We start from the raw sequence: 15,366 nt of genomic DNA, 5'->3' as shown, positions 1-15,366 counted from the left end.
GTGTTGTATTGATTTCTAATAAATAGATAATTATAGCATATTAACTGAAATCAATTAAGCTCAAGCCGAGTGAAGTACATTAACGTTCACGTGCGAACTAAATTTTGTTTTCTGAATCAATTTAATGTTGCATTAATACATAAAGCGTATTAATTGTTAATATTAAGTAAAGATGATTATATTTCTTAGCGAACTACAAAAGGACCATTTGCGGTTGTTGCATCAACACTCTACTCAAGGTAGATTCCTATATTTTATATATTATTTGTAACAATAAGAACTGTCCAACAACTTTTTATTTGGACTTTGCTACTTTTTCAGTTTTACTGAATAATATTAAAATGACAACTAAAATGAATGTTGATTTATGTTTTATCAGTATAACTCTTGAATTATTTTCTGTAGAGTTTAGCAAAACCTACCTATGCAACACCCACTTTCAACCTTGAATATAAGTTATTTATGTTATTAAACCCACATCCAGTTTGTATCCAGTCTATCTAATTTTTATTTATTAGTATAGTAGTTTTATTAGTTATTAGTTTGAATAATTTTATTGTTATTTATATATTTTTTACAGTGTTGGTTGACTTTTGCAAACTTGCCATTGACTTTTTAAATAATGGAATTAATCAGAAGAAATACTGTATTGCTGCAGGTAAGAACTTGTATTGTAAACAAACTGTTATGTTATGTAACAGGGCCTAAAATAATGCTACATCAAATTAAATTTAAGTATAATCTTATATAAATAAAAAATAATAGTGTGTTGCGTCAGATGATTACTATTAAGTATTATTTATTTCAGAGAAACTAAAAGTTTCATCAACAGCCATACAGAATCTTGTCCATGCATTGACTTGTTTGATTGTAGAAGGATGCAAGCATAATGTAAGTATTACTTAAGATTTTTAAGACAATAGTTAGAAGTTTCAATCATATCTTTCTGACGACCATGTCTCAAAATTTGCTTGTTTAAATTTAACTCTGCAAACTGACAAAAAGTTAAAACTTAATTGAGGTACTATACTAAGTCTAGGATGCCGGTTGTCACTCGTCAGGACAATATCTCCTTCAAATGCCTTTCTGTAACTCTCTAATCTCCTCTGTCTCTATAATCTGCCTCAATGTAGAGGTCCCACATATTTTTAAATAGAACTTTTTAGTATATAATCCCGTGCTACACTCAAGATTCTAAATTAATATTAAGGAATCATTTGCTTGCTCTCGTCTCTGCTTCGAACTCAAAATTAACACTCAAAGAAATATTGAACTATGTTAGAGAGCATTGAGTATTCTTGGTTCCCTGACCTAAAACTATCCATTTTTTTTTTTTTTTGGACATTTTTACACAAATTGACTAAGCCCCACGGTAAGCTCAAGAAGGCTTGTGTTGTGGGTACTCAGACAACGATATATATAATATATAAATACTTAAATACATAGAAAACACCCATGACTCAGGAACAAATATCTGTATCATCATACAAATAAATGCCCTTCCCAGGATTCGAACCCGGGACCATCGGCTTCATAGGCAGGGTCACTACCCACTAGGCCAGACCTGTCGTCAAAGATTTTTAGAGATCTTAATGCAGCTTAGTAGGTGCAGTAGTCCCCAGTGCCTATCTCCAATTGCATCTTAATGACCGTTTTATTGAAAATGATCAAGTGCTAGATTCTGTCCACGCTAAGTTTGCACCGCCTTGACTGTGACAATGTGCGGGTTACTTGACTCCAATTGTACGCGAACGAAGTCTCGGGAAAAGCTCTTAGAGAATTAATGGTTGGGAACCATTTCAATAGTAAACAAACAAGAGCCCGCGTGCGACCTTTGAACCGCTTGACATCCAGGAATAGTAATTAATACTTAGATAAATCGACGCATCTGTTGCTAACTGGTATCAGCACGCAACTGCAATTCTATTACCTATCAATTATATTATTTATCGGAGTTTTTATACAAATATATATATGTAGTAATGTATAATATCGCGAATAAAATATTTCTGTATAATCTGTCTGTTTCTATATTTTGTGGCTCGGGTATGTTCAAATGTCACTTTCCGATCTTTCAGTACTTATATCTCTTATTGCATTTAACGACTTCTCTCGAAGGGTTAGCGAATGCGTTTTTATAGTCGAGGTTCGCGTACTTCGATGTGCATGCACCGACACGTCTTGAAAAAGAACAAAATTCAAACATTTTCATTATTAAATTGTACAACGGGACTTAATCACGTATTAAGTTTTAAGATTTACCTCCGACGTTTCGAGGACGGCGGTGTCCCCGTGGCATCGGAGAAGACAGGCTAAAGTTGACATCAACATCTTCTAGCCGCGCGAGTTTTTCGAACTACCCGCACTAGGTCTTATTTACCAGCTTGAACGTTTTGCGCACTAGGGATGTTACTCTGTCGACACACAACACTAACGATATTCGATTTATCGACTGTCGATATTCATTTCCGCTTACATTTACTAATGACTGGATCCATGTGGATGAGCCGGCATTTTTGCCGTAAGTAAAAAGGATAACGGATAAAGTTGGCACAGTATTTGGAAAGTATACTCTAAAAAGACGGTGTACACTCCTTTATCCAAAGTCGCAGGGAGCCTTATAAGGTCACCGAAGGACGTTATTCCGTTCCAGTCACCAGCGGGCTCAGCACGGTTCCATTTTTATCGACTATCACTATGCGCGTCCCTTTCGCACTCACATACTTGTTAGAACGTGACAGGCATGGTGACAAGGGATAACAACGCGACCGTGCTAAGCCGCCTGGAGTTTATAAAATTGATTGCAGTTGTGGTAGTTCCTATATCGGAGAAACAAAGCGCACCATAGCAGAAAGAGTTAAGGAACATATCGCAGCTGTCAAAAATCGTCAGGTGAACAAGTCTGCCGTTACTACCCCTTTTACATACGGCAAGAATGCCGGCTCATCCACATGGAATCCAGTCAATAGTAAATGTAAGCGGAAACGAATATATATGGACAGTCGATAAATCGAATATCGATAGTGTTGTGTGTCGACAGAGTAACATCCCTAGTGCGCAAAACGTTCAAGCTGATAAACAAGACCTAGTGCGGGTAGTTCGAAAACTCGCGCGGCTAGAAGATGTTGATGTTCAAGTTCAAATATACTTTATTCATGTAGGCCTAATAGCAACAAGCACTTATGAACGTTTTACATATATATCATTATGTCAACTTTAGCCAGTCTTATCCAAGACCACGGGGACTACGCCGTCCTCGAAACGTCGGAGGTAAGTCTTAAAACTTAAATACGCGATTAAGTCCCATATTACAATTTAATAATGTGTAAATATCGTGAAAGTTTAAATCAGTGTCAAACATTCTCATTAACCATTTGCAAGTTCTGAAGGGTTCGCGTTTATGTACTGGATGATTATCTCCATTGTCCGGATGGTCCCCTTTAGATAGCTTTCCTTCCTCTACCACCGGAAGTCGATTATATGTAGAGATTAGATTACCTACAAAAAAAGTAAATACCTATCCTGGAATTTGGTAGGGGTTGCTGGTGAGATGCTCTACATTCTACAGCAACCCCAGCTTCATTTGGCTTTAAATCACAAACTAAAGGGGTAGGTACCTAAAATTTTTTTCAAGTAAGTACCGATTGTGTACTAAATTCTCATATAATATAAAAAATGCCAAAACGCAAGGCCGGGTTGTCAGCATGGTGTAACTTTGCTCAAGGTTTTAAAGTTTGGATTTTAAAGGATAAAGGGAGGCATTTCGAGGTTTAGTGAAAAAAATGTAGGTACGTAGTTAAGAACTCTAAATACTATAATTAATCTTAAGTTAATTGTTTACATTCCATTATAATCCTTAGAAAGAATAATACTATCATTTCGCATAACTACTGTTTACGGATTTGCTTCGTTGGTAAAGTGGCCTAATCACTTCACTTAACCCATTCAGGGCCAGCGACTCAGCGTATAGGTCATGCTCAAACAGTTCCGCAGGGCCAGTGACTCACATGTGAGTCTTGAATAAATTCTGATTTAAACTTAAACGAAACGTAATTTGATGTAATAACGTAAGTATCATATAAGCTAACAACCATTTCTATACGGTATATTAGGTTAAAAAATTATAAACACGTATTTTTTAATGAAAAGAGGGTCTAGAATATTCAAGTTTGGTTTACTATCAGTGCAATATAGTAAATATACTGAAATTCTAGATACATATGCGATGCAAGCAAACAGAAAAATCCATATTTAATAAATACAAAAAATATATATATTTCAGGAGTTATTTACATGGCTCAAGGTATGGGTCACCGTGGCCTGGCGCTACTTGTAAAAACTACTAATGTTTCCGTAGCAGGCTAAAATAAACTTTATTGGCTGGTTTTAAAGCTTATTTCATGTTGAAGCTGTTTGATATTGTACCATTTTACAACTGATTACTGTTTGGATGATGGTAAGCCACATTTTGGAGGAACCAAACCGTAGTATAATAATATTTGATTTTGTATGAGGGGTAAGGCAACTAGGATTTTCTCCCACTGTACTTTGGCAGATTAGAAAGTAAGTACTATAATACATTTTAAGTTCTCTATTGTTACTAATATAATGGCGTTTACCAAAACAAGGATAAATGACCGACCAGGTGTAAGCTTATCGGACACACTTGGACAATAAACTAGGAATGCATCCGAGCGGCGGCGGCGGTATTATCTTTCATGTGGTATTTGTCACAAGAGTTCAAGAAGTGATTCCCCCTATTAGAGATATATTTTGGAGTAACATGGGAAATATTATTTAGTCACGATTTATTCGTGGGCGACTTTATACTCCTACTGTGCTGTTTAGTGATTTCGTATTTTGTGACCATGGCTATGGATTACCGGAATTTGAACCCGCCTAACCAAACTGCAATAAGTAATTAGTTTTTTTTTGATAGGCACAGAAAAACGGTGGTTAGTAAAAATGTTGCATAATGCTGTTCAACTGGCCGGCTTCATAAGCGGCGATTTATTTACCGTGCGCGCCAGGCTCGCGACCCATAAGCTGAGTCATACGTTTTAGCTAAAAACGGTTTGTATGGTGGCCCGGCGTATTGTGTACGCTCAGTGGTTCGTGGCCATGAATGGGTTAACGTATAATTTTCAACAGCACCTATGATATTTTTCAATCTCGTGAATGTAGGTACCTAGTTAGAAGTACCTATACAATTTTTGTAAGTAGTAATAAAATGAAATAAGATAGCAATAAATGTGAGCAAGTTTTATTCCTTAAAAACGCCTCGTTTTCAGACCAAACAGTCTGCTAACACTAAATAAATAAATATTATAGATAGGACATTACACAAAGTGATCAAGTCCCACAGTAAGCTCAATAAGGCTTGTGTGGCTTGTACCTACACTAAATAGGTATTGCATTTTATCTACAGTCAGCAGCAGAAGTTGCTAAACAGCCGAGGTGTTCAAAATCAACTTAACACAACTTTATTATTAAGGGAATAAGAGTGTGTGCAGGTCATTTTGAACAACTCACCTGCTTCGCTACTTTTGCTACTTACTCTACCTTAACTGCCACAATTTTGTTAATTTGTTATTAAAAGACATATATTCAGCATCTTGTTTGTATTATGGCATAAATACGGTATTCTGGATAAATGTATTTCTTTACAGTTACTAGAGACGGATTTCAAGTCCTCGTTGGCCATAGCAGGTTTCACGGAGGAACAGAGTGAGGTATTAATTAAATTATATAGCACAAAGAAAACTGACTTATCAGAGGCTCTGAATTTGCTTCAAGTAAAGGATCCAAGCTATCAGGATTTAATATGGAGGTTCGAAGTTCAGGTACATCATACTTTTATGAAGTTTTATGGTAATATCTGTAATAACAAATTAAACAATGTTAACATCTATACCTGCCTATTTAACAATTTTAGGTAGCGTCAAGGATTACCAATGAAGAAGTGAGGCCTACTATTTTAATGGATTTTGTGTTATCAATGCCTAAACCATTCGGTAAGAACCAGGACGATAAGAAGAATAACCAAGAGACATATAAAGATTATCAGAAAACCACAAATATGTCCATCCAGAGTGCCAAGACAGCCCGTCAGTGTCAACATACCATTCAACACATCTTGCTGCAATGCAACTTGTCTAACCTCATGCATTTAACAAATAAATTGGACTTGGCCTTAAAAGAATCAAAAACACAACATGTGCGGAAGGTTCAGAGAGCTTTACAATAAATTTTATACATGTGTACCTATACAATGTTTTTTTATTTCCTTATTATCCGTAAGAAAAGTATCAACGCTGACATTGGAACAATTCCTCTTGCTCAAACTTACGAGTTACCCCAAGAAAAATAAGTGGGATCCATTTTTCCTTCATACTCGTACTAAATTAATAGGTAAGTATGTAACAGTCTTTTTTGCTATCTACGCTTTGCACCGACTTCGAAATGGAACGGGCGGAATCGGCGCGCATTTGTACGGAGCCGGTCGGCTCCGAACGGACGCCACCGCTTCTGCCGTACATAATGTATAGGCACATTGAAAATGCGTTCCGCGCGGCCCGACTCCAGCCGGGCGGTGGGAATCGTATATTAACTACCTAACTGAATTTGCAGTGGCGGCACAGAAGAAATAATAGTACTACCGTACAGAAAGGACACTTCCTACAAACCCGAAGTTTGACAACGGTTCAGGGTCGAATCAAGCTATCCCTTTCTAATATATGGCAATATCCCTTTCGGCTATTTAAGGTTGTCAAAATTCAAGTGATTATCTGTGGTCGTGCACGCAGAAGGAAGTCAAGTGGTGCCAACCCTAATAATTGCTCGCTCGGAGCAATGCTGAGCCGAACGGAGCCGAGTTTGACCGAAGTCAGCAGTGTCTCCCCACTGGTGGCGGCAAACTTAGAGTAGGTAGGCGCATTCTACGTAGTTTTTCTAGTAGGTACTTTTGTAACTTTTATTAGAAGGAATATCTAAATAGTAGATTGTACAACAAGGGCATAAAGTGACCCATTCTTACCCGAGGCAATTTTTTGGTCTGAGCGAAGCGAAGACCAAAATAGTAGACGAGGGTAAAAATGGACATTTATGCCCTTGTTGTACACTCTGCTTTTCACTTCGATTGCAAGGAAAATGAAATTATATTTTTCACGGCAATTTACACCACGAAATTGTCGTAAAGCGAAAGAACATAATACATAACCAATTCCCGCCAACTAACTTTTTAATTTTTTTTTTCTTCAACATATGATCAGAGTTTCAGACGCTTGGTTTTCTGCCAAGTCAAACATTTCGGAGCATTTTTGAACGATAATCGACTCCTATTTTATGTGATTTATTAAATTTAATGACAGAAAATACGGACTTCTAATAAATTGTAGCAAAAATAAAATAATATAACAAGTTTTGTCATCGACACAATTTTATTGGTCAGTAAAATTGTGTAATATAATGTTTTAACTGTTTGTTTTAACTCGCATTTTATGCTCTAGAGCATAAAGTAAAATCATCTATTACGACCCTTATCGACTTAGCAATAAAGTCCAAATTCTGCCATACAAACTGCCAGCCCTGCCGGCGCGCCCCCGACCGGCGCTCTCCCGATCGGCGTGCCCCGCGCCTCCGACCGGCCCAAGAACAATTTTCTTTAGTCTTGAATAAATCAGGGACCGTATAACCGGTTTTATTAAATACCTGTATAAAAACTGTCAAACGAATACCGGTTAAAATGTTATACCTATATTCGCATTAGAGGTATTGCTGTCATTCCGTTTTTGTCTTTATCGCTATTTGTACACTAATTGACATAATGAAATACCGGTATTCATGAATACCTCAATAATAACAGGTATTCAGTATACCGGTAATGGTTTTCGTATTTAATACCGGTATTCATTGCACTTGATCAAAGAGTAACCAAAAACTTTGCGACAAGAGGTTAAAGTTGTTGTTAAGTCCTCATGCCAAAGACATATGTAACTTACTATCTATTATTTTTGCTCATGCTTATATTGATCGCTGTACAAGCGAAAGATTTCATGATTTAACCACGAGCGTAGCAAGTGGTTCGAAATCTGTAAAATTGAGCGTTGCGACCGTTTCAAGGCACGAGGTTAATGAATGAATTAATGAAAATAATTAATCCCAGAAAACATTTCCATATGAAATATGAGCGCCGCGCCGCCAAAATTTTCGCGCCGCCGCCGCCGCCAAAATTCTGCGCTATCGGTGTGGCATCGGCGTGACCTTGTTAGATACTAGAGTCTGTCTAAGCTAACTTTGCACCGATTTGAACAGAACAAAGTGAGGGAGTGTTATTATAATATAAACGTCATATTTTCATAGAACTTTGACATTAACGATGATATTTACACACGTTGTCGTTGCAAATGCTATGCAGATTAGTTTGATCGGGAATTTATTGCTTTTATATAACGTGCTAACAAATTAGGTACCGATATTTTAAGAGATGGTACTTTATATAAAAACAATTAACTTTAAATAGAAATCAAGAAAACTTTTCATATCATATTTTTGTTTTATTTACCGAACAAAAATATAAATTAAAATTATATCTAAAAATAATCATTACGTGCATTTAACCACATAAAGAAAAAAATACATAGAGTGCTCACTCAGAAAAGTCTAATGCTCAACAACTTTCAGCGAATATTAAACAAGGATTAACTGGAACTTTATTTTCAACTCCTTCTGCTTTAATATAGTAGTAGTAGTAGTAAAACACTTTATTGTACAAAAACCAAAACAAAACAGGAAAAATAACATTCGTAATTAGTACAAAGGCGAACTTATGCCTTTAAGGGATCTCTTCCAGTTAACCTTTGAGCAATATTAGTTGTAAATAGTTGTTCAATACAATTTTTGAGACATTTTTGAAATTAATATTCTTTTTAGGGTTCCGTATTTCGTACCAATATCAAGTTGATATCAACTGCAAACAAGTTTCTTGAAGGGGTTTTTATAGGCTTTTAATATCGTACATTTAAGTCACATTCACTCATTGATTCATTCATACTATTATTGCGATTAGTAGGTGGTCTGTGCGAGCAGTGTGTGTAATCATTCACCTCTCCTGGCGATACGTACATATAATAACTATTATATTTGACTATAGCTACCCGCACTGACTTCGCACGGATTACACAAAACCTTAACAAATTGTACACCTAAACTAAAGCTTCCTCAAAAATCTTTCTATTGATAGCTGAAATCCGCATGAAAATCAGTTGAGTAGGTTTTGATTTGAGTTCATCGTGAACATACATTCATATAGTTACAGACAGACGCGGCGGGGGACTTTTATAAAGTGTAGTGAATTAGTGATAGATTCAATTAACAGTAACCTCACAATATAAAGAGATGTTCATTATGCTGCTTATCTACAGTTAATGCCATGAAAAACTTTTTTCCTACCATAATTCAATAAATTAAATGAAATTAAATTAAATGAATTAAGGTTTGAATTCTCTTCGCATAAACCAAGTTTTCAAGGCTACGCCGCCGATTCGCCGCCACCGCCAACCAATTTTGACCGGCGAACCGCCGCCGGCTAAATGCCTATTGGGGGGCGCTAGACGTGCGCGCCGGACGAAAAAAATTGGGTGGCGGCGCGCCAGAAAAAAATCCACGGCGGCGGCGTGGAATTTTTCGACTTTTCAATATTAAGACGTATAATGAAAAGCCATGCTTAACCCTTAAATCGACAAGGGAAAAAAATCTCAAAAAACTGTGTTAGTATTGGTGTTATTATTTTATTATGTGGTTGTTTATTGTAGAAAAATCATGAAAAAATCTATTTATAATAGTTTCGAAAAAAACATAGGTATGTCAAATATGTTGGATGTTGCCAGTCGGTGTAAATAAAAAGATACGCCGCATAACGAAAAGACGTCTAGTATTTTGGACGTTGCCTAGTTAGTATACAGTACTTTATATGCATAAGGTTTTTTTTGTCAAATTCATGGTTTTTTTTAAATAAATATAGAATAATTGCATTTTTAATTACAAATACACTTACTGATAATGTCAACTTATGTTATGAACTAAAGTAAAACCTATTATTTTTATATTTTTCCAAAAGCTTTATAGCTCGTAGGTGGTAAAATTTTACCAGTCATTGGCGTCATTTTATTAACATTAAATCAAACTTAGCGGGGTATCGTAGGATGCAGCAATATCTGAGCAATGGTATACAACAATGCATGCAATTTTATCAATATTTTCGTAAGAAATTTCTCAAATGAAATCGGGTCTGTCTCTTGATGTCTTGATGAACGCACAGGAAAAAAAACCGTAATAATATTTGTTTATCTATTTGGTTCATTACGTTGCAATACGACAAGTAATGACTTTTTAAAAGGTTTTGCAACACCTAAAATCCCTCTGTTTAATTCATATTCATATTCATAAAAACTACCAGAAAACGTGATAATTTTACTCTTCGCATACTTGGCACTAGTGCCCTGTAATCGACAACGGTTAAAACACTGGACATTATACTTTGTAAATTTTTGACGTTGTGAGATTAATTAATCTTTAATGGTGTGTGACGTTTGTAATGGGCTTGTTCAAAGGTGTGTTTTATTGTAATTGGTGTTAAATATGTCTTAAATTCTTAATGCGCTTTTGATGTTGTTTCTTTGTCGGCTTTGTCCTAACTAGTAGAAATAGTAGAAATAAAATAGTAGAAATTAAATTATATGACCAAAAAATTTCCGTAAGTACGTAATTATTGCCATGTTTAAGTAAGTATTTTACGTCAAAAATGTGAGAGTTACGTAGGAAGTGGCGCCTATTTCAACTATTTCTTATCGGACTATAACCTATTACATATTTTAACGCTGCATAATACTGTCTTATAAAAAATATTCGGCGCGCATTTTAATCTACCGGCGGCGGCGGCGGCGCGCGGACTCCTTATGGCGGCGGCGCGCACGTCTAATCGGCGCTCATATATTTCAGATTATAAACTACATACGTAATAAAATACAATTAAATCAACAAAAAAAAAACAATTAAATGAATCAAATGAACGCTATTAAATATTTATCATTCAAAATCATCACCTAACAGCTAATTTTACCAGCCAACATGAAAACGGGCATTCTAAGATCCGGATCTTAAGTATTTACAACTTTACAAGCGGGCCGGACAACGTCCTTGACGAGTAGCGAAGGAACGAATCGTGGTACTACTACAACCGGTATTGGCACTTACTTATTACCGGTAATAGCTTTAGGAGTAAACTATCAAATAGTGGTATTTGTTGTCAATTGGCTAAACCGATAACACTATTGAATACCGGTATTCGAATACCTCTATTCGGAGCTTAAGTTATATAAATACCCAAATTCAAATTACACCGGTTATACCTCAATAATAACCTGTAGTCAGAATACCGGTAACGGTCCCTGGAATAAATACGTTAAAATAACCTAAAATATTTGATTTTTTGTATATTTTCCTCGCAATCGAAGTGAAAAGCAGAGAGACAACAAGGGCATAAATGTCCATTTTTACTCTCGTCTACTATTTTGGTCTTCGCTTCGCTCAATTGCCTCGGGTAAAAATGGGTCACTTTATGCCCTTGTTGTACAATCTACTATATCAATATCAAGGGAATCAAATGTACACATCATGAAAAGCAGCTGCTGCAACACCATAAAAGCCTGTGAGGTACTAATGTATGCTGATGACGTTGCTGCGATTGTTACTGCTCCGAATGGAGATGGCGTTGAACGAGGGAGCGGCGCAGCATGCTCATTGGTTCAGAACCAATGGCTTGGCTCTGAACCTTAGGAAAACGCAATTCATGCAATTTAATTTATCAGGTCGCCAAGCAGCGCCGCTGGCTGTTGAATTCTATGGAACGCTGCTGAAACAAACCAGTGGTACCGCTTTTCTGGGTTTTGAGATAGACTCGGGCTTGAAGTGGGATCGGCATGTAGACAAACTGCAGCAGAGTATCTAGTGCTTGCTTTGCCCTAAGTCGAGTCGTCAGGTCTGTGACTCCGGAGGTTGCCCGCACGTGCTATTTTGCCACAGTTCACTCCCTAATACAGTACGGGGCGGAACTCTGAGGACGCTGTGCCGAGTGGGAGAGAGTTTTTCGCCTCCAGAAACGCGCCATACGAACCATCTCACGAGTACCGCTTACTCCGGCGAAGCAACTGTTTACAAAACTGGGCATTCTCACATTACCCGCAGTACCTATAGTAATAATTCAGGTGGCTGTGTACGTGCGTGAACACCTTACGTCCTACAAAACAAACGCAATGGTACACGGGTACAATACGCGAAACGCTAACAAGCTTGTAGGTATTAGCTGCAAACTTGTGAAGTCGTCCAAGTTAACTCACGTTATGGGCCCCACGGTCTACAAGTTACCAAGCATTGTAACTGAGGCCACAAGTCTGCATAGGTTTAAGTGCAGTCTAAAACACTGGCTTATTGAGCGCTCGTTATTCTATAAGTACGATGAATTTTAGGCAGTTAGTCCATATACATACCTATCCATTTAGGTGTAATTATTTATTTATTATTTCTGTACAGATTTCTATATCTATCTATTCTATCTAATACCTTTAAACGAGCAATTCTTGTATATTTATTTATATATACCTATATGTATATTTCGGGGATCTCGGAAACGACTCTACGATTTCGATGGTATAACGGGTTTTCGGGGCCGTAAAATCGATCTAGCTAGGTCGTATCTCTGGAGAAACGCGCATTTTTGAGTTTTTATATGTTTTCCGAGCAAAGCCCGGTCTCCCAGATATTTATTATTAATAATGTGTTATAATTTATTCGGATGAATTCGTGAAGTGACCTATGGTTGTATAATTGCAAATTTACTAATGTTTGACTTTTATCATGCTGTGATCTAATTTAACTCAATCATTTTACAATATTGTAATCTGTTGCCAATCATTATCACTAGCAAAAAGCAGAGCTTTGTAAGGGCTCGCGGAGTTTTTCTCCCTAAACGTACCGGACCGCGACTTTGATCCAATCCAAGGCTTGTTTCATGTTCGATCGAGTGGGTACTTAATAAGTCCGTTAAGAACGCAACTATAAATGAGAGCAAGAAAGAAATATACTAACCGGACCCCGGTTGCTGTCCGGTACGCCTGTCTGTTACAGCTTTTACTTTGTCCATTAAAAACGTGTCCAGACGACAAAATCAAATTGCCAATATTACGTGTGTAATATACAATTTCATAAGCGCTTTTATTACATCCTACTCAGTCGCTCAGTACCTACAAAAAATGACTGGAAAAAATAAAAAAATGGAAAAAATAAGATATGTTCGACCCCCCTCTACCCCAAAATCGTCATACGTAATAAATGAATGGCGCCAAAACTGTTTCTCGAACTGAAAATACCCGATTTAGTTTGCTAACACAACATGACTGATCAGTTCAACAGCGTCACAAAACATACGAGTAAATTGACCTCCGCAGTGAATATACAGCAAGATTGATTGTTCTAGTAGGTATTCACAGAAACTTAATTGCTAAATTGGGAATCAAATCAAGCGAAGCTGAATCCAAAATGTTAACCCACTTTTGTATTCATCGTTGTTAGGGGTCATCCATTAATTACGTCACACGTTTAGGGGGAGGGAGGGGTCAAGAAAATGTGACATGTTGTGACACGGGGGAGGGGGGAGTCACAAACATTGTGACGTCACTTTAACTTCATCAGTAACCGAAAATTAATTTATATTTTTTTATTCGCTGTACAGTTAAATAATGAGTTTTTGGAAGTAACTTTCGTTCCTAATTGGTTTTGTGTTATAAAATTACTAATAAGTATTTCTTTTACCAAAAATATTTTTTCATTAAAAAAAATTATGCCGGATTACTATTACCGATTTCGTTGAAAACAAAATTGCCTAAAATGTGACGTCACACCAGGTGGGGAGGGATTTGCAAAATGTGACTAAGTGTGACAAGGAGGGCGGGAGGGGTCAAAAAACCTAGAAATTCGTGTGACGTAATTAATGGATGATCCCTTAATGGCGTAAGCGCCATCGACATTATTGAAATTGAAAACACCACACAGGTATTGTTGTCTGAGTATTACCAACAATGAGCTTTTCTGGGGCTTAGTCAATTTGTATAACAATGTCCAATATTTATTTATTTATCTACTACTAACGCCATCTGTTAGAGCAGTTAGAGTAATAAATAATTAACATTAGCACGAATGTTAATTCATAATTTGCCAACAGATGGCGCTAGTAGTAATACAAAGTGTTATTACATTATTTGATTTTTTTAAGTTCATAAAATGATATTTTTATGCTTGATAACACATCTAGACATGAATTTAAATTACTATGTTAAATCTCAAACCTAACAGTGCAGTAGTTTTTCCGTAAAGTGTACCACAAGAATGCATAGTTTGTCGAATAGTGATAGGGCTCGCTTCGCTCGCCCTTATTATTATTTATTATAATTTTTGACATGTAAACCGGTTTTATAAAATAAATGACTACCTATTATGACTTTGATTATTAAAATAAAAGAACTGCTTGAAATGTGCATTCGGTAAAAATATATATAGGCTAGACAAAAAAAATCAAAATCGCTCTCCTTCTTTATGCGACTGGCAAATCATATTACTTTTAAGCAACCGGGTTTTTTAACCGCTGAATCCGAATTTGCCGGTTGCTTGATCGAAATCTTGACAGGAAGTGAGATATTTGACATTAATGGTCCCTTATTTTAGTTTTACGTATATAACTCTTAAACGGTGGCGCATAGCAAAAAATGTTCTATTACATAAGTAATCTGCATAAAATTGCCAACAAGAAAGATTCAGTACAATTTTTCGCTAGGATCAATATTCAAAGAGATATTAACGCGGGAAATTTAATTATAATCACTTCTAATAAGGTCCCTTTTTTTAGTTTTTCGTAAATAACTCATAAACGGTGGCCAATGTCAAAAAACGTTGTTAAACGTTAATAATCTACACAAAATTTTGAACAAAAAAGATTCAGTACACTTTTTGCAGGGATCAATATTTAAAAAGATAATAAAGAGGTAAAGTTAATTATAATAAATTCTAAGGTTCCTTGTTTTTAATTTTTTCGTTAATAATTTGGACAAAAAAGATTCAGTACACTTTTCGCAGGGATCAATATTTAAAAAGATAATAAAGAGGTAAAGTTAATTATAATAAATTCAAAGGTTCCTTGTTTTTTAATTTTTTCGTTAATAATTTGAAAAGTATGACTCATAGCATAAAAATCTTATACATAGATAATAAACATAAAATTTCCTACAAGAAACATGTAGAACACTTTTCGCTAGGATC

The 15,366-nt window shown here is 36.1% G+C and overlaps 1 protein-coding gene across 1 annotated transcript; it reads left to right on the top strand.

Moving 5' to 3' along the window:
- Positions 1–88: 88 nt before the first annotated feature.
- On the top strand, positions 89–6,263 carry LOC134804471 (COMM domain-containing protein 2-like). Its single transcript, XM_063777520.1, has 5 exons — positions 89–239; positions 581–658; positions 809–891; positions 5,670–5,843; positions 5,936–6,263. The coding sequence occupies exons 1-5, from the start codon at positions 173–175 to the stop codon at positions 6,245–6,247; spliced, it is 714 nt and encodes a 237-aa protein (XP_063633590.1). The 5' UTR covers positions 89–172; the 3' UTR covers positions 6,248–6,263.
- The last annotated feature ends 9,103 nt before the right edge of the window (positions 6,264–15,366 follow it).

This window comes from Cydia splendana, chromosome Z (assembly GCF_910591565.1).
Source record: "Cydia splendana chromosome Z, ilCydSple1.2, whole genome shotgun sequence".
NCBI classification, from domain to species: domain Eukaryota; kingdom Metazoa; phylum Arthropoda; class Insecta; order Lepidoptera; family Tortricidae; genus Cydia; species Cydia splendana.
Note: the sequence above shows the minus strand (reverse complement) of the source record. Positions and strands in the feature narration are given on the sequence as shown.

Bases quoted from the DNA above. Each gene is read 5' to 3' on its own strand.
- LOC134804471 (XM_063777520.1), top strand. From the start codon at position 173: ATGATTATATTTCTTAGCGAACTACAAAAGGACCATTTGCGGTTGTTG. The intron at 240-580 runs GTAGATTCCTAT...TATTTTTTACAG, and splicing joins GCATCAACACTCTACTCAAG to TGTTGGTTGACTTTTGCAAA. The intron at 892-5,669 runs GTAAGTATTACT...ATTTCTTTACAG, and splicing joins TAGAAGGATGCAAGCATAAT to TTACTAGAGACGGATTTCAA.